Raw genomic sequence first — 18,107 nt, 5'->3', positions numbered from 1 at the left:
TGATGTCTCAATCGAGGCGCGGCTGGGCCTCTAAGGTTGGGAAGTGAGTTTCACTTACCCCCAGAGGGATATCATACCACTGCAGAGCTGGAGCAGCATAGTGCGGAGGAAGACGTGGTGGAGGAGGAGGAGGAGAAGGAGGATGGGAGAAACTAAAGACGCAAGACAGAGAATAAGGGCATGCCTTGGGGTATAAAATAGGGAGCTTGGCAGATATTATTGGAGGGACAGAACCAGAGAAGTGCTTTAGAACTTCTTGAACCACACCCATGATTACAATAATAATAATTATAATAATAATTATAATATTAGACCGGGAATTTGGAAGTTCCCTTAATTATTTTTTTCTTCCCTTTAATACTTCCTCTGAAAAGGTTTATAAAAATATATATATTTGTGGACACCAAGACAGGACACAAGTCAGGAAGCTGGAGAATGTTGCAATCAGCTCTTATCATCGGTCTTCTCGCTCCTCTTATCACCTGTCTCACCACACCGGCAGGTAAGAACTTCACACAGGGACTTGTGTATGCATTCATCGAGATGCACAAATGTTTTAGCTTAACTTTAATTTAACTACCAAAAAGAAAACATAATTCACTGGCTATTCTGTAATCCCATTTCACTCTATTATTTTAGATCTGTGTGTCCAAATATACAATATATTTGAAATCACAAAACTATTGGACAAAAATAAAAAGAAATACATATCTTACCAAATCAATTACCTTCTGTGTAAACGTTTGTTAAGTGTTTAGATGGTCATTTTACTGCTTAGAAGACACTTTCAAGGAAAAAGCAGAGACTTGATTTAGTATTTATAGTCATCTTTCTGTTTTAATTTTGTATTTATTTACATCGATTTTCACATACATTATTCAATGATAGTGCTGTATATTGCATCAATATATTATAAATTATTAAACTGATTAAAACAGCAAAGATTATTTTACTTATTATCTCTCACTAGGGATGAACATATGTCGGTAACATATCACACACTGTTGCATAGATCTGGGAACTGCTATCCAGTTGTCGTGAAGTTTGGTGTTAACATACTGTATAGCATTAGTTATTGAGAATATCAGATTTTGGAGATATACAGTATGGTGATGTCTGTCTCATCAGACATCCGTTCACCTGTATGTCACACTTACAGTTTTGCATGTAACTGATAGGTCTCATTTAGAATTGGCAGCCGTGGTGGAGGATGTACTGTATGTTACTGACCAGTTTCAGTAACAGTACTTTCTTCATCACCTCAAACTCATAGCAACTGGACTTATTGCAGTGCTGTTTTATGTTCTAGGTCCAGTGGCTCTCAAAACTGTTTTGCCAGCAAGTCCCCCATTCGTAGAAATGGCACGACCAGGAATGTCAGCTATCAAAGTCATGGAGGGAGTGTGGGGAAGAAATGCAACTATGACATGTGAAGAGGATAACACTGACAGCTTCACTGCTAAAAAGTCTGGCTGCTGGTCGCACAAGGGCAAGGAAATCTACTGCTCTGAGAAAGCAGACCTAACCTCCAGGTTGACAAACAGGCTTATCTATGGAAAGATATCGCCATCAAGTTTAACCATTAATAATTTACAGGACGATGACGCTGGAATTTACATGTGCTGCTCTGATGAATACCGATGTGTAAAAATCTCACTGGTGGTAAAGAATGGTAAGTCAATGCTATTTGTCTTTCCTTGTATTAAAATGACATGATTTTGACATGACATGAGAGTTACTTGAAGTTTTTGTAACAGGGCGCACACCGCAAGCAAGCGTCTTACCCACGATGCAAAGGAGCTGGGCTTGTGTGCATTCATCGTTATAGAGCTTCTAACCTTCTAACTCTGTTATAAAACATGTCAGGATTTGCTGAATGTAACACAGACCTGGAAATGGCATGATTTCTAACTGGGGTATTTTTCAGTTTCTATCTCTCAGCCAGTGGCGAGCATAAACACTGAGTTGCTAGTGCTGGCTGGCACTCGTGTCCAACTGACATGCCATTCCTCCTCCGGCTCCATGCCAATCCAGTACCACTGGTACCATCAGGACCCCTCTTTGGGCACCTACAGCATGGTGAATTCTGATGCCACCCTGGTGTTTGATCCCTGCAAACCGGAGAATTCGGGACAATACCAATGCTCCGCCTCAAACTTAATTAGCAATCAAACGAGCAACGTGCTTAACTTCACTGTAGAGGGTAAGTGGACTGCAGGCAGCCGTGGTACATACAATAGCTGTACTATTTCATTATGCCTTTTTAACTATGTATTTTAAATAGGGCTTCTTTATATTTGTTCCCTTTTCAGTGTTTATTGTTTCTGGCTTTTAGCAGATTGTAAAAAAAAATGGGTATTTCCCAGGCTTTTATTTTTTTCAGAGAATTGAATTGACAGGATATTTATTGTATTACGCAAAGGTACTCTTCTGTATTTTGATTTATTGAGACATCCTGAGAAATGTTCGGACTGGAATAACAGTGTGTGCTGTACCTCTGTAGCAACAAAATACAGTAAACTGTAATAAGTGGTTGTATCCAGTGTTATTTTGGTGTTTGTAATAAACAGTAGTTAAAACATTTTTTCAGGCTTCTCTTCATCAGTGTTTATCAGTTAAAACCTAAATCCCAAACCCTGATTATTTATTTATTTATTTATTTTTTTTATTATTTTTTTTTTTTATAAATTTAGTCGTCGCCAATTATTTTTACCCCGGTTTTCACCCCAATTTAGCATGCCCAATTATTATCTGTATCCCCGGCTCACCGCTCGCAACCCCCCCGCCGACTCAGGAAACGGAGGCTGAAACACGCGTCCTCCGAAACGTGCTCCTTCCAAGCCGTCATTTTTCGCACTGCAGATCCACAGCAATGCTACCAGACCTATAGTGCCGGAGGACAACACAGATCTGGCGGCTCCGCTGCAGAGCCACAGGCGCCCTATCGGCCACAGGGGTCGCTGATGCGCGGTGAGCCGTGGATTCCCCTGCCGACCTAAGCCCTCCCTACCCGGGCAGCGCTCAGCCAATTGTGCACCGCCCCCTAGGAACTCTCGGTCACGGTCAGCTGTGACATAGCCTGGATTCGAACCAGCGATCTCCAGGCTATAGGGCACATCCTGCGAGGAGCGCCTTTACTGGATGCGCCACTCGGGAGCCAGCCCAAACCCTGATTAAAAAAAAACGTATAGTACTGTCTGCTGTAAGATACAAGAAGAATTACTGTGTAATAATTGTAATATTATGAGAAAATCGTGTTAAACAGAGGCAGGTTTAAAATACGGATCAGAGAGCTTAAAAGCAACAACCCTATCCAAGTGTTAGTTAGGCTTAGTGTCCCATCAGCTCTCCTCTGGGTCAGCTCAACACCTTTTGAGCAGCCTCCTCAAAGTGACCGAACCGGAAACCACCAGTGTGTTGTCTCGTTCTCTGTCTCTCTGTCTCAGAACATCTCTCGATACCCTACGTGGATGCCGACCCCAAGGAGCTGTTTGTATTTGAAGGACAGGCCGTTACCCTGTGGTGCAAGGTGACTGCCGGCTCCCCGCCCATCATCTGGACCTGGTACAGAGTCAAAGAGAATCGCCTGGAGATAGTCAGCAGCCAGCAAGAGCTGAAACTGGACAGGGTGCAGGACAGCGGACCGTATTACTGTCAAGCCAATAACAGCGTGAGGGGCATGGCGCAAGGACAAACCAGCGAGAAACACAGCATCCACATTGTACCCAAACCAGGTATCAAACCTTTTCATTCATGTATTTATTGAGTGTTTATTTTAACAAGGAAAGGAATCCAAAAACAATTTGTCCACCACCACACCAGCTTCAGTAAACACTGCCGTGCGAAACAGTAAAATATTAAATTATATAAGCTTCCATAAAATACATATCGGTGGAAATCCTGTGTGAATTACCAAAGCACAGCTCCGTCCTGGATTTCAGCAGTACACTATTTGATTGGAATGTAAGCAAAGACACATTCAAAACTAGTCCTGTTAAGCATGTTACTTCACTATGTCATCCCACATATGTTATCCCAAAGCATATGCCTTAGTCTACCTGGGTGTGAATGACCTCTATAATCTACTTAGTTTGTGAGTAACAGAGTGTGAAAGACTGACAGACTTGTTGCAGACTGAAGATAATAATAAAATACTGAAATGTATTTTAGTGCCAGCAGAGACCAGACCCGAAAACCTTTATTTTTTTTTTCTGAGCCTCTCAAGCAGTGCCAGAGCAGTGTTCTGGTTTTGTGATGTGAATTAATACCCACTGGGGGGCCACCAAAGTAATTTCATGTGTGACCTGAGCCAGGTTTAAATAGCATGTGGTCCTGGGAAATCAGTGCACTGCACCAAAAGGTCCCTCCAGTATTAACCCTCTAACACCTGAGAGACTTTTTACAATGCTTTAACTGGCAAGTTGTTTTAAGAATATTTATTCAAAGTCTGTTTTTATTAATACAGTTCAGTTTGATAATCATGAAACTGTTCTAGACTGTTCTTAATGATGCCAACAATGGTATAATGAATGAATATGACTTTTATTCCTAAAAACAGACTGTGAATACATTTGTGGGTTCTGTGAATAGTTAACTTATTCACAGGCAATACATCATCTTGTACATTCCCCAAACACATTAGTCTTGTGATATTATTATTATTATTATTATTATTATTTATTTCTTAGCAGACGCCCTTATCCAGGGCGACTTACAATTGTTACAAGATATCACATTATTTTTACATACAATTACCCATTTATATAGTTGGGTTTTTACTGGAGCAATCTAGGTAAAGTACCTTGCTCAAGGGTACAGCAGCAGTGTCCCCGACCTAGGATTGAACCCACAACCCTCCGGTCAAGAGTCCAGAGCCCTAACCACTACTCCACACTGCTCCCCTATGAATCAGCTAAGGAAATTCATCCAAAAGCAATGTGTACAGGTACACTAAATCAGTCTAGTTTCTACAGTATAAGCTGTCTATGTTCTCATTGCATTTTCTCTAGCTATGGTTATAGCACCTACATAAGGAGAGTCAATCTGTCATTGTGGCCATGTCCAAATAGAGCAGGATTATTTGAACCCATCTATCTCTCCACCTTTCTCTTGCAGTGGAGTTTGCTTTGGCAGAAGCAGCCTTGGCTCTCGTTCTGCTCTGCTGTGTGACGGCCTTAATCTTAGTTATTGTCTGGCTTCTTATCTGGAAGAAGAAAGCAGCCTTGAGCAAACCTCTAGATGGTAAGACATCTTCATAGTGTACTCATTTTGACCTACCATTCAGTACTCTTTTCAGTCCTCTCCGGATCATTGCGTAGTTGGAGGCCAGTGGTTTTTTGTTTTAATTTATTTTACTTCCTGGTCTTCAGAAAACATGTGATCTTGTCCACGTTCAACTCTGGTAAAGACGTAGGCGAAGAACAAAAGGAATGGGAATTCAACACAGGCCAGCAACTGTGCAGTGATTCAAGAGTAAACAAGTCCACTTTTATAAATGATAAAGGAGGGGTAGTTGCAAGAATTGCATTTTGAGGCACTCAGTGTTGGGTTTGCAAGGTTTTTGCTTAGAAATGTTTACTAATGTAAAGGTGCATGGCACAGTTGGGTGTTACAATGGTCACTTATGTTTTACCATGCTTATGCTTTATTACTCTTGCTATGTTTTTACTGTGGTAACCATTTTAAGGGAAGTGGGTTACCTACCTGAAGCATTGTTTTAACTTTATTGATAGATGAGTACAGTTTTATTTTATACAGTAGGGATTTTTTGTGAAAGTAATCAATTAAAGTCATCAATTAAATTAGACAATCATGAATTTGCCTGTTTGGACAGTTTTCCAAGATTTTCAGTTACTGTGGTTTGATTTCATATGCACAACAAATCAAAACAACAGAAGCAATGGGGTCTTCTAATAAATTAGCACACTACTGCATATTGAGTCACTGGACACCCCCATTCCAAAGTGAACAAAGTGTTTGTATTCTGAAGTACTTATTGAACAAAGCAGCAGCCTCACCCACACTGCATCTCATTCATGTTTCAGGCACGCAGCATCCTGTTTCAGCAAAAGCTCAGAAAAAGTATGTATTACATTTCATCTTTCTATATCTGGCTGTGTGTCTGAATCTACCATTCACTGTGCATGACTGATTACCCCTGATCCCTGAAGAGTGCACCGAAACATTGAAGTTACAGCACGCAGCATTCAAAATGAAACGTTGCAGCGTTTTAACTTTCTCAGAGTTTGAAATCCTCTATTCAGCCCCTTACTGTGTGGACCTCAAGTGGTTCGCTATTTTTAACTCTTTACTGTGGGTTTATAAAGTGTGACCGTGTGTGTGTAACGTGTGAAGTGGGTTAGCAGTTGGTTATAAAGACTTGCTCTCTGTTTACACACTTTGAATTGTACATATTATAGTTGAAGTACATGGTGCTAACAAAATATGTCAGTGAATTTTAATATATTGTCATCGCTTCATATGTATCAGATTTTCTTATCTAAAAAACTCAGACATGATGGTAAATTTGATTCTTTAATGGTCATTTATTTGAAGCTGTTGGTAAAGATACTTCAATGCTACATTACAAAGTTGCATGAAGGAATGACATTGAAAACACCTTTGTTTGGTACACAAACGCGAACCAGTACTAGCTTAGTCTAGCTTCTGGATTTTGAGATATTTTAAAGAAAATAAATGGCTAACAGAATTCTCAAGAAGAGCCACTGCCTAAAAAAAATGTCATGAAGGACTCAAACTCCCCTGTCCTCTTAATGGAGCATGAAATAGAGAACAAAATGTATTTGCCAGTTTTATTATTAACAAATGCTATGAAAAAAACGGCATTAAAAATCAAACACATGTTAAATATAATGTGTGCATGTTTCACACAGGAAGGTGTGAGAAGGCCTATCAGTGATTTACTAATCTATTATTTTATATCAGATTCTATTTTAGTGTGCTGATAATGCTGCTTTTTATTTTTTACTATAGCAACTATGGGACTCAGGTCACAGCTGGAGATAAAAAAGGGTAAAGAGATTGTCCTCTTCCATTATTATCTTAAAGGTGTCTGATATTGAAATCTGTAAATACATATTTGTAATAGCTAGAGAAAAAAGAAGCTGTTCAAAAACGTTTGAGTGCAGCTAGACACTACTGAGTTCAACAAGACAAACCAAACAACCACCAATGGGTAAACTTACCAATTTCATCTTCATATTTCAAGTCTTTTTCATTTTGTATATTAACTTTGTAACTTTAACTCTGCTTTTACTAACGCATGAAGTCGATATTGAAAACACATCGGTCGTAAGAAAAATGGTGATTGGTACTCAAATGAGAGCCAAAGGGCCTTGAGTTTTTTCACAATATTTCTTTTTTTGAATTTTTTTTTCAGGATAATTATCATTTTATTTTTTTATATGCATTATCTAAAAAAAAAAAAACAGAAAAGTTCTGAATTTCTTCCTACAAGGACTCCCAACAGCAGCTCACCTAAATCAGGTGCCTTCCTTTAACAGAGGGTGTAGCATAGAAAGGAGTGCAAAAAGACATTTCCCAGTTTTATTATTTACGATGCTAGTAAAAACCAAACACCATTCAAAATCAAATACACATTTAAAGTATTGTTACCTGCAAGTGATAGATCTCACATTTTCCTGTATGAAAGATGCACACTTTAGTTATGTTAAGGTTATATTAAGGCAGTCAAAGACTGGTGCTAGTCGGGGTCTATGAAACAAGCCTAAAGGGTGTATCTTTCATATAGGAAAATGTGAGATCTACCATATGCTGGTAACACATACTAGGTAAGATTTACTGGGATTATTCTGTTAGCTAGATGTACTTTAAATATTCAGTAGATGACATAGGAGAATAAGAGGAACCAGTCACAAGCTTGCACTTTTTAAAACCCTTTCTTATATCGGTGATTCGTTATTCTCTCATTGTGAATTTTAGTTCTGAATAACACAGATTCTATTTCGGTGTACCAGTAATGATAATGCTTTTTTTTTTTACTGTAGGAACTATGGGCCTCAAGTCATGGCTGGAAGGAAAAATAGGTAAAGAGATTGTCCTCTTCCATTATTATCATTGCAATCCGTTAAAATAAATATTCAATCATACAGTAGCTGGAGAAAATCTCGACCTCTGATTGGCTTTCCACGACATGTTCAAAAGCAATGGAGTACAGCTAGGCACAGTACCAAACAACAAATAAACTGTACAATTTACTCTTCGTGGTCTTCGTAATCCTTTATTTTAATTTGTAACTTTTACATAATGAAGTCTGTCCTCTGAATGCCCTGCACATGTTTTTCTCTACTTTTTTTATTAGTTAAGTGTAGAAGAATTGGAATGTTCACACTGGGTATCAAAAAAACCCAGAAAAACCTGGGTTACAACTATAATCGAACAGTAATAATGTACTTTGTATCTCCAAACGGAAAATTCAGGATGGCTGTTTCATATTAAAGAACTCAACCTTTGGTCTCGTCCCACTGTCTTCAGGTCAAGGGGTATAAAAATAGATTTTGGCCCAGGCTCTTTATCCAGAGTTTTGGTTTTGAAAATTGAGAGCATTGAGTAAACCCAATTTAGTTTTAATTGAGGACATCTGACTGTGTTTTTTTTTTTTTTTTGTCCACCAGGCAGTTGAAGCCCCCTGTTAGGATGGATTATGAGAATTCGGGTGATATCTACACTAACTTGACACCCAACATGATCCAGGATGAGAACACTTATCATACCCTGTCCTGAAGACAGCCAAGGGCACAGGAAACTCTGCAGCCCTGTTGCTCTAAAATTACACTGGCTCTAGCTTTTGAAATACAAACTCTCACTTCCCTTGTCTCAGATGAAAATGTTGACTCTAGCACGAAAAGTATAGCTGTTTGACAGTGGTCTGGAAAAACATTACTGAATGAGCAATGGGAAAGCCTCTGGAGTTTTAAAGTTTTGCATATATGTAGAGAAGCGTTCGTCTAGTTGTGGTGATCTTTGAGTATACGTCTATCCGTCTGTCTGACCATCTCTCTGTATTTCAAGGTTACATTTCTAAATTTATCCAATGTATCCAATTCTGATGAAACTTGCAAAGGATATTCTTTAGCACAGGGTGTAGTAATGTTGCACACATTTACATACATTTATCTGATGAAAATGACCTATTCCAGTACAGTATCTGTGGGTATATGAAGACATCTGTCCATGTGTCAGTATTCTATATCAAACTAACATTTGTACATGTGCACACAGTGGCTATTGACCATGATGGTCTACTGGTTCTATAGCATGTTTAGCATATAGAATGTCACTGACATGCAGGTTATGCTGGTGTGGGTATTGGTAAGAATGCATTTGCCATTTAAAAAAATAAATTAATTAAAAGGCAGATCTTTAGGCTTTATGAACTTTATAGCACTTCCTCATCTGCTAGGTCTAAACATGTAGGGCTTTAAAAATGACTGATTGAGCTCAATCTAATGACCAGAAACGTGCCGGTGTCGCATTTAAAAATGTAACAATCACATAACAAAATATGAACAAGTGTAAGTCAGCTGGTGCTGCAGATTTAGCAAGTATCATTTCTCCAGTTCACAGACTTGCAAGCATGTAAGAAATGTAAAAACCATCCTGTTGCTCAATCATTTGCCATTTGGGGAACTCTAGCAGGTGGTTGGCAGTGTTTTTTTATGGCGTTTTTATTTTTAGTTTTGCTTTCCTGTAAAGGACAGAAAGCCAGTAGTTTTTTTTTTAAAGGGGGCAAAAGACATGCTGATATGAATAACTAAATTAGTGTGCAACCTTATAATACTGGTAATCAACACACAGCTTTAATGTTGAACCTGCACACTGAAAGAGCATGCTCTGAGGGGTAGCTGGTTCAGCCACTTGTCCCATCTTTGTTTGTGACGCTTGCTGCTGAAAGACCGGTTATCAGACACAGAATATTAAATATAGACTCAGGTTGTTCGACAAATGTACCTCTACTGTAGTAAATGTATTGACTTTTTCTTAACAATGCGTCTCAGGTAGTTTATATAGCCTACATTTTCCAACCAGGTCTGTGGGGAGGAAACGTGTGGTTCATTGGCTGCAGAAACAATACTGGAGCGTTGGTCAAAACTAGTAAGAATACTAATCACAATAATAGCTGATGTTTTGTGGTTTGTTTATACAGTACAGTACAATGTAATCGCAAACGTATACAGAAAAAGAAAATACCTGAACTAAATGGTAGCTATTGTGTTCTTTTCCTGTGGTTGAAAGTTTAGTAAGCAATATAGAAAGCAAATAAACGGCAAGTTTAAGCATGGGGAAACATGTTAAACAAACATGACAAAGTTACCATGGTGACCAGAGTGAAATTCATGCCTCATTGTAGAATATTATTTCAAAGTAATACCAATACAGATACTGAACCTTCATATAAATATTTCAAGTTAGCTATAACATTTGAGAAGTAACTTGAACTGCAACTGTTTAAGAGCTGAAAACAAGTAAAAGGGTCTAATTAAGCAAATTATTAGTTCAATTAAGGGTCTAGTTAAGTAATTGAGAGCTCAGTTGAAGGAAAACCAGCAGACACAGGGGGTCCCCAGGACGGGGTTTGAGAACCCCTGCTTTATATCATCTAGTTTTATTACTATATGTGTGTTCAGTAAGATTCTCTTTGGGCTTCATTGCAAAGCGCAACCGTAATATGCTTCCCTGCCTCACTTCCCTATAAATAAGCCTTTTCAGAAACAGTTTTTGTTGAAATAGTTCATAAGAATACTAGCAAAGCTGAAACAACCATAGAGAATCATACAGAACACACATAATAAGACATTGAAGAGGCAAGACATTTACAGGGTAATGATGAAGATGTTATAAGGCACACTCTGTACAAAATGTCTGATGTCCGATTTTCTTCAACTACTACACCACAGAAATATAAGAGGAAGGTAGGGTTAAGGATTTTTATCATTACGTTGAGTCAGTCAGTACACTCCAGAAAGAAAAACAGCAAACATGGCAGACAGTGAGTGTGATGAGAGGAAAGTACGTTGAGGAAGTGCAGGCTCTAGTTTCTCTGTGGGCAGATAGAAGTGTTACTTCAGGAGTCGTGCGTCAGAAATTAGAAAGTTTATTCCCGAATTTCTGATGATTTGAAGCAAACATAAAGCCATTTAACCCACACTCAAAAACACAAAATTCTACCAAATTTCTCATGCTTGACCTTTATTATATTAATATAAATGTATATTTAATTATATTTTTTAAGCACTCAAACAAAAAAAACAACAACAACAACTACCCTTAAATGACATATCTTTGGCAAATCATATTTTTAAAACCACCTTTTTTCTCCCTTCAACAGAACTAATTTGACTTTAGTAAGTCGATATAATCAGTAAAATTTGTTGATTATATTGATTATAAAGGCATTCCTAAATATATTTACAAAATATAACGATAGAAGATACAGCTGTACCGTTGGTCTATTCATTTTTGAACACCATTTGTTTGCGCATCTTTTGGCAAACTGAGTTAATTAATAACAACTGTCTTTCATTGTGTGTGATGTAGTAGCACAGCTCGGCTCTGCAGTGGAAAAACAACCCAGGCTCCCCTTAAACGCACCATGAGGGCTCGGTACTGACCTGGTGCGGCTCGGTTGTACAGTGAAAGAAGCAAACGTTAGGTTACCTACCGTAACCCTGGTTCCCTGAAAGAGAAGACGACCACCAACATTAAGTATGGGATATTCCCTGCCCTTGAGGTAGGTAATACTGAGCTCTCTATATCAGAGCTGCCGAAGGCCCCTTCCTGTGATGACGCACTCGGTCCCGCCAACCGAGGGTATAAAACCGTCACTCACCGGAAGATCTCCCTCTTTTTCCGCCGAACCCGTGAGGGCGACCGGAGCGACCTAATGGTTGGTGGTCGTCTTCTCTTTCAGGGAACCGGGGTTACGGTAGGTAACCTAATGTTCCCTTTCAAGTCGAAGACGACCACTAACATTAAGTATGGGATAATGTATACCAGAGCCGTCGCGAGGGAGAAGGAACGGCAGCATATGAGGGACACACAACGCTGTCTAACCAGAGGTTAGCGGTGCGAACTTACACCCTCAAGGACCCTTGTGCCCACAGATGGCACAGCAGGATCTACCACATTAATGCGGTAGAATCTGGTGAAAGTATGCGGCGTAGCCCAGCTAGCCACAGTACAAATCTCAGACATCGAAGCGCCCTTAAAAAAGGCCCACAATGTAGCTAACCCTCTTGTCGAATGTGCAGCTACTCTACCAGGTGGGGGTAACCCAGCACCACCATATGCAGTCGACACCATGTCCGCAATCCAGTGTGACAGACGCTGCTTAGAGAGGGGCTGTCCCAAGGTCCGTGCACCATAACAAACAAAAAGCTGATTCGATTTACGCAAAGCTTTCGTCTTAAGTACATAAAACCTCAATGCCCGCACTGGCCAGAGGAAATTTAGTTTCTCATCCTCCTGTGAAGTAAACGGAGGCGGGTGAAAAGATTCCAGTTCCACAGATTGGTTTATATGAAAAGCTGTAATCATCTTGGGGAGGAAAGCGGGGTTGGTGCGCAGCGAAACTCTGCTACCTAAGCCCGCTAGGTTTCGGCCCATGGCTTGTCCCTGCAGGCCGGAGATCTGCAGCAATGTATCTGCCAGGAGACGCAGCTCCGAAGCCACCGGCTCCGGGAGCGGGGCCTCGCGCAATACTCCATCCAGATACGCAGTCAAGGGTTGCCTGCGCTCCTGCTGCATACGCTCGCTTTAAATGCGTCTCCGTCCCCTGCACTGAGGGTTAGGACACATTGGGTCTCTAGCGAGCCCCCCCACCGGCGGGGCCCTAACCAGGGCTGCGATAGTGGAGTCCACTGGCGGAAACCCTGCTAGGCCAAGCTTATCCGCGCTCTCCAAGGAGGAGAGCGGTGTAGCCTGCTTGGAGACACTAGGGGCCAAAGCTGGTCTATCCCAGGAGGAGCGCACTTCCTCCAAAAAGTCTGGGAAGGCTGGGAAACACTGCGGGCGGGGAGCCAGCACCTGCGTCCGGAACACAGAGAAGCGCGGCTGTGTCGCCGGTGTCCAGGGAACCTGCAGGAACGCTGCAGCACGTTCCATAAGAGCCGAGACCGAGCTAGGCAACGGGGCGGAATTGGCTTCCGACACACTCTCAGAGCCGGGCTCATCCTCTGTAAGGGTGTCCCCCACCTGCATATCAGAGGAGAACGAAGCTGCATCACCGGAGGCAGCTATGGACAGCGCGTCCTCCTGTGCCAGTTGGGGCGAGCCTTCCCACCCTCCCTGCGCACCCTGCGGGGAGGGGGGATATGGTGCTTGGGGCTGCAACGGAGCCTGAGCAGGGGCCGATGCTGTGGTCTGCTTAGACAATAGCTCCAGTACCTGGGCCATCTGGGCCTTCAGGTCCATAATATCCCTTGCCTGCCTGGAGCGTTTTACGCGCTTTGCGGCTGGAGACGAGGAGCGGTTACGCTGCGCACTCGGGATATCCGGCAGGGAGTCCAGGGGCGCGTCATCAGGGGACCCAAAGGCCACTGACGACCTCGCCGCGTAGGACGCAGAGCTCGCCTTTCTGGCTCTCTCCAGATGAGCCTCTTTCACTTTAGGCTGAAAAGCCTCGCAGACGCTGCAAGCCACATCCCTCTCGAGGGCCATGGTGGCATGCGGAACACCCAAGCACCGCACACAGAGGGTATGGCCATCCTCTTGTGGGATACTGGCGTTACAAGCCGAACAGGCATGGAACCCCGGCATGGGTCTGTTCATATTCAGCATCGTTTTTTTTTTTTTTTTAACGATGCACAACAGACTAGGCCTGCACTATACCGTGCGGCACCACGAGGTATGCGCTAGCAGCTCAGTGCCTACACAAAGCGAGCAACGTGCACAGCACTGCGTACACTGCGCTCTGTGCGTAACCTTTGGAAAAGGAGCAACGAACACCTGCGCGTTGTATGCGCTGTGAATACTATTCTACGTACACTGCGTACTGTGACCAAGTACCGTGTGCGTAAAGCTCCTGCGCTGGCGTCGGATAATACGCAGCCTGTGCCAAGAGAATCAGGCTATGCGTGCGCCACAGTGCCGCAGCACCGGAGAGGACGCTACGCAAAGTGCGTACCCAGACCGCGTGGTCAACACACACACCTGGTCAGCGCAAAGCATGTACCAGGGAGGGACAGAGGCCGAAGCCGCGGTGGGTGAAGTTTTTGTCAAGCAAAAATTACAGTTTACAAGAAGGAAGAAAAGGAGAGAGAGCACACTGAACGCACATGAACTGACACACCGCAGCGGTCAGGTTCGGCCGGCGACTCTGCTCGGACGGGGATACGGTAGTACCTAGCCCTGAGGAAGGGAGTGCGGCTGGGTCACTCGACAGCGGGGATACGGCAGGCCTAGCCCCGAGGAGGATACTTGTGTGACTCTCTATAGGAAAAGACAACTCACTCGCGGGTGGCTGCACAGACAGCCGCTCACATACAACAGACAGCAAAGAAAGAGCGGCCCGCCCCGGGGGGGGGGGGCGCTGAAAGACAGAAAGACAGAAAGACAAAAAACTCAGTCTTTTTCAAGAGTCGTTGATTCCGGGAAAGCGGCAAACCAGCTTTCAGCACGGATGCTAGGAACTACAACAGACTTGAATCGACTCGAGGGCTCTTCCTATCAACACGCTCAGTTCTGGACACAGAGGTCCTACCTTACCGTCTTGAGAAGGAAAAAGAGGGAGATCTTCCAGTGAGTGACGGTTTTATACCCTCGGTTGGCGGGACCGAGTGCGTCATCACAGGAAGGGGCCTTCGGCAGCTCTGATATAGAGAGCTCAGTATTACCTACCTCAAGGGCAGGGAATATCCCATACTTAATGTTGGTGGTCGTCTTCGACTTGAAAGGGAAAGAGCCCTTGTCACGTTCAGGGTGTGGGTCCAGAAATCAACTAGACTGGACATCTCAGGCATAGACTTGAAGCAAGCCTGTTATCTTCCACTTCGCAACCACAGCAGAACAAGAAACGTCTTTGATATTTAATTAACTTTTACCACACGTCTGCGAATGTATTGACATGACAAACCACTTGGCTTATTTTTTAGTCATCCTCACTTTATAAGCAAATGTTTTTATCACACAGTGAACCATGTGGTTTCTGCTCTCTCTCTTTATAAATATTTGTTTGTAACCAAGGAGGATAGAGTAGCAGTCAACATATTTATTGGGAACAGTATGTAAAAAAAAAACACCCTCAGAACAAATGTATAATGTTTTTCTGTAAATTGTGAGGCGATTTTAAAAAGGGGCATAACGTGTTTGTTTTGTATTTATCAGAAAATCTGTACTTGCTAATCATATTGATCATACCCACAAGTGTTGAAATGCATATAAACTGTATACATTTTTATTGGAAACTATCAAAACTAAATAAAACTGACATGAATATTATGTGGGTATGGGTTCTGGGCAACCCTGTTATATTGTAGTGTGGCCAAGTGGTGAATACATGCAGGTGAGTGCAGTGCAGAGAGGAATAATCACACAGAAACTTATGGTACAGGTGCAAGGGTGTTTATTATTGTTTATAATGTCCAGAGCCTTATGGCAACAACCTGTAAATAATAATACTGTTGGAAGTGGTACAGCGGCGTGTATCACTCCGTTTATACAGATCCTACGGGTTTGACCCGCAACCAAAAAAAGTCCAGTTTTTCCTCACCCACACAAAACACAAACACAGACACAGTTTCTACAGTGCGTGAATTAGGTGCTCGTGGTGAAAAGACAGTCCTGAAGTGAAAGAAGTGAGTGCTGAAGTCCGGGTTAATGCTGGCCGACGGCTACAGCTCCGGATTGTGCTAGTACTCTTAAACGACAAACAACACAAAACAGACAGTGTTACAAGACAGACGAATACACAGAACACTCACGGTTTATTATTTTCAAGTTCACGGGCTCCTTCTAGGTTTATTTGCTTAACCATCTACAAAGGAACAGATCACTCAAGCCATGCCCCCTATTTATACCCTCGCCCATGACCCCGAGGTTAACGAGCGCATCCGCTCCTCCAGTCCTCGGATGCCAAGCCGCTTACCATCCGGGTCAATGAGCTTGGGTGCCGTAGCTCCACCCCCTTCCTAAATGACCGACTTCCACCTACCCTACGGAATAAATTGTCGTGCCATTTAATTAAGGGTACTCTGTTCCTCTTGCACCGTGCCCTCACAGGTCGAGAGGGAGATCTAACACCAACAGTCATTCGATCTCTGTCACATGTAGTTAATAGGCTTTTAGATGTTTCCCGTTAAATGCTTTGTGACGAGACCGATTGTTTACGGGTTAGTAACGAAGGTATGTTGATTTGGTGGATCCGGAGCACTCTTTAGAGTTTGTTCAGCTTTATGTATCAGCCAAGAAGTTTTGAACACACTTCAATGCTTTTACTAATTGTGGCTGAAATGTGTTTTATCTTCATCACAGTTTATAGTTTAACTTAGACAACACCATATAGTGCCAAGTATTGCATGGTGACGTATCTTTGGAATGAGGGAAGTAGATTTTGAATTTCCTTTTCATACCTCTTTAATGAGTCCATTATATATATTTTCAATGCATGTTAAATATAAATCTTTACTTTTAATACAACCAAAAGAAATATCCGAAGACGGGATTAAAAAATATATATTATCCCATATATCTGAACAAAAATGTGGGAATGTAAATGTTGATCTTAAAACAGTCCATGTATTGCATCAGTGTGTTAACTATTCCTTCCACATTTGTCAGTCAAAATTTGAATAGTGTCTATTGTGATGACATTGAAGTACTGCCAACCCCCCCCCCCCCCCCCAAAATGATAGGAATTGGTGGTGCTTCAAAACTGTTCTTGTTCCTGTTAATATAAAGTCATTCCACTGGATACTTATTGCAATCGATATGAAGCATGATGCAAACAAGGGAAAACGGCTGTTTTAACTAGACACCTGACATAAAAAGTAGTGTTGCTATTACAGTGATGTAAATCTTAAGTAAGTAACTTTATTTTCTGTACCCCCAGTGTGTCTACATTACATCACACCCCACTTTCATAGATGCACAATCTTTAGTTTTGTCAGGAGTGGGTCTTGAGTGTGCTCAACACCCGAAAATGCAGGGAAAACGGCTGTTTTAACTAGACACCTGACATAAAAAGTAGTGTTGCTATTACAGTGATGTAAATCTTAAGTAAGTAACTTTATTTTCTGTACCCCCAGTGTGTCTACATTACATCGCACCCCACTTTCTATATGTATATAAACTATATTTTTGTACTGGATACTGGACTTTTATTTTGATACCTTGCCTCCGCTGAGCCGTTTTGAAAACCGGAAGTAATCATCTTATTGTTGCTTATTGTTGCTAGCTTCACGGAACTACATATTATTACATACTTTAAATGCACGTGAAGTGATCCCTGTGCAATCCACGTGTCTAAATACAACTATACATTTTAAACACTCGTGCTCATTACCCGCATTATATCCCGTGTACCAACTACAATACACCAACATTAACACACGCAACATATAAACACACAAATACACACAGGGGCGAGGCACATTGCCACACTCTCTGATAAAATATTCGACCCATGTCAGTTTTCAAAGTGAATCGTACACAATGTTATGCAATACCAGTAGCCTTTGTAAAGGTGTTAGGGATGTAGTGTCCAATTCATGTCAAGTGTTAAGTTTTATGAGGCACAGCAAGGAATGCGTTGAATTAAAATACAGGTCTGCTTTTTTGATCCTTTTAAAACGTCCAGACATAGAAAGACAAGCAAAACTCTAGTGGTAACATTCTGTAAGTCTTTAGCTAAAAAATGTTTTTTTGCGCTCTTTTGCTAAAGCTTTTGAATGGTCTTGCCACTAAGCTTTGTTGTATGTATCTTTTTTGAGGGGAGGTGAGGGGAGGGGGAGGGAGAGGGAGAGGGAGAGGGAGAGGGAGAGGGAGAGGGAGAGGGAGAGGGAGGGGGATGGAGAGGGAGGGGGAAGGAGAGGGGGAAGGGAGAGGGGGGGAGGGGGGAGGGGGGGCTGGTT

At 41.9% G+C, this 18,107-nt stretch overlaps 1 protein-coding gene across 2 annotated transcripts; it reads left to right on the top strand.

The window, feature by feature from the left end:
• The first annotated feature begins 383 nt into the window (after positions 1-383).
• Positions 384-11,910, top strand: LOC117413979 (Fc receptor-like protein 5). 2 transcript variants are annotated; one of them, XM_034023484.3, is made up of 9 exons: positions 385-502; positions 1,310-1,672; positions 1,928-2,203; positions 3,447-3,734; positions 5,116-5,241; positions 6,045-6,081; positions 6,994-7,032; positions 8,028-8,066; positions 8,655-11,910. In XM_034023484.3, exons 1-9 carry the CDS (start codon positions 436-438, stop codon positions 8,761-8,763), a joined length of 1,344 nt encoding a protein of 447 aa, XP_033879375.2. In that variant the 5' UTR covers positions 385-435; the 3' UTR covers positions 8,764-11,910. The 2 variants fall into 2 exon arrangements, with proteins under 2 accessions (XP_033879377.2, XP_033879375.2); XM_034023486.3 differs by lacking the exon at positions 6,994-7,032 and having other exon boundaries at positions 384-502.
• The last annotated feature ends 6,197 nt before the right edge of the window (positions 11,911-18,107 follow it).

Source organism: Acipenser ruthenus, chromosome 25 (assembly GCF_902713425.1).
Source record: "Acipenser ruthenus chromosome 25, fAciRut3.2 maternal haplotype, whole genome shotgun sequence".
Lineage (NCBI taxonomy): Eukaryota > Metazoa > Chordata > Actinopteri > Acipenseriformes > Acipenseridae > Acipenser > Acipenser ruthenus.
The sequence above is the reverse complement of the archived record's forward strand: the minus strand, read 5'-3'. Positions and strand labels throughout refer to the sequence as shown.

Bases quoted from the DNA above. Each gene is read 5' to 3' on its own strand.
- LOC117413979 (XM_034023484.3), top strand. From the start codon at position 436: ATGTTGCAATCAGCTCTTATCATCGGTCTTCTCGCTCCTCTTATCACC. The intron at 503-1,309 runs GTAAGAACTTCA...TTTATGTTCTAG, and splicing joins CTGTCTCACCACACCGGCAG to GTCCAGTGGCTCTCAAAACT. The intron at 8,067-8,654 runs GTAAAGAGATTG...TTTGTCCACCAG, and splicing joins ATGGCTGGAAGGAAAAATAG to GCAGTTGAAGCCCCCTGTTA.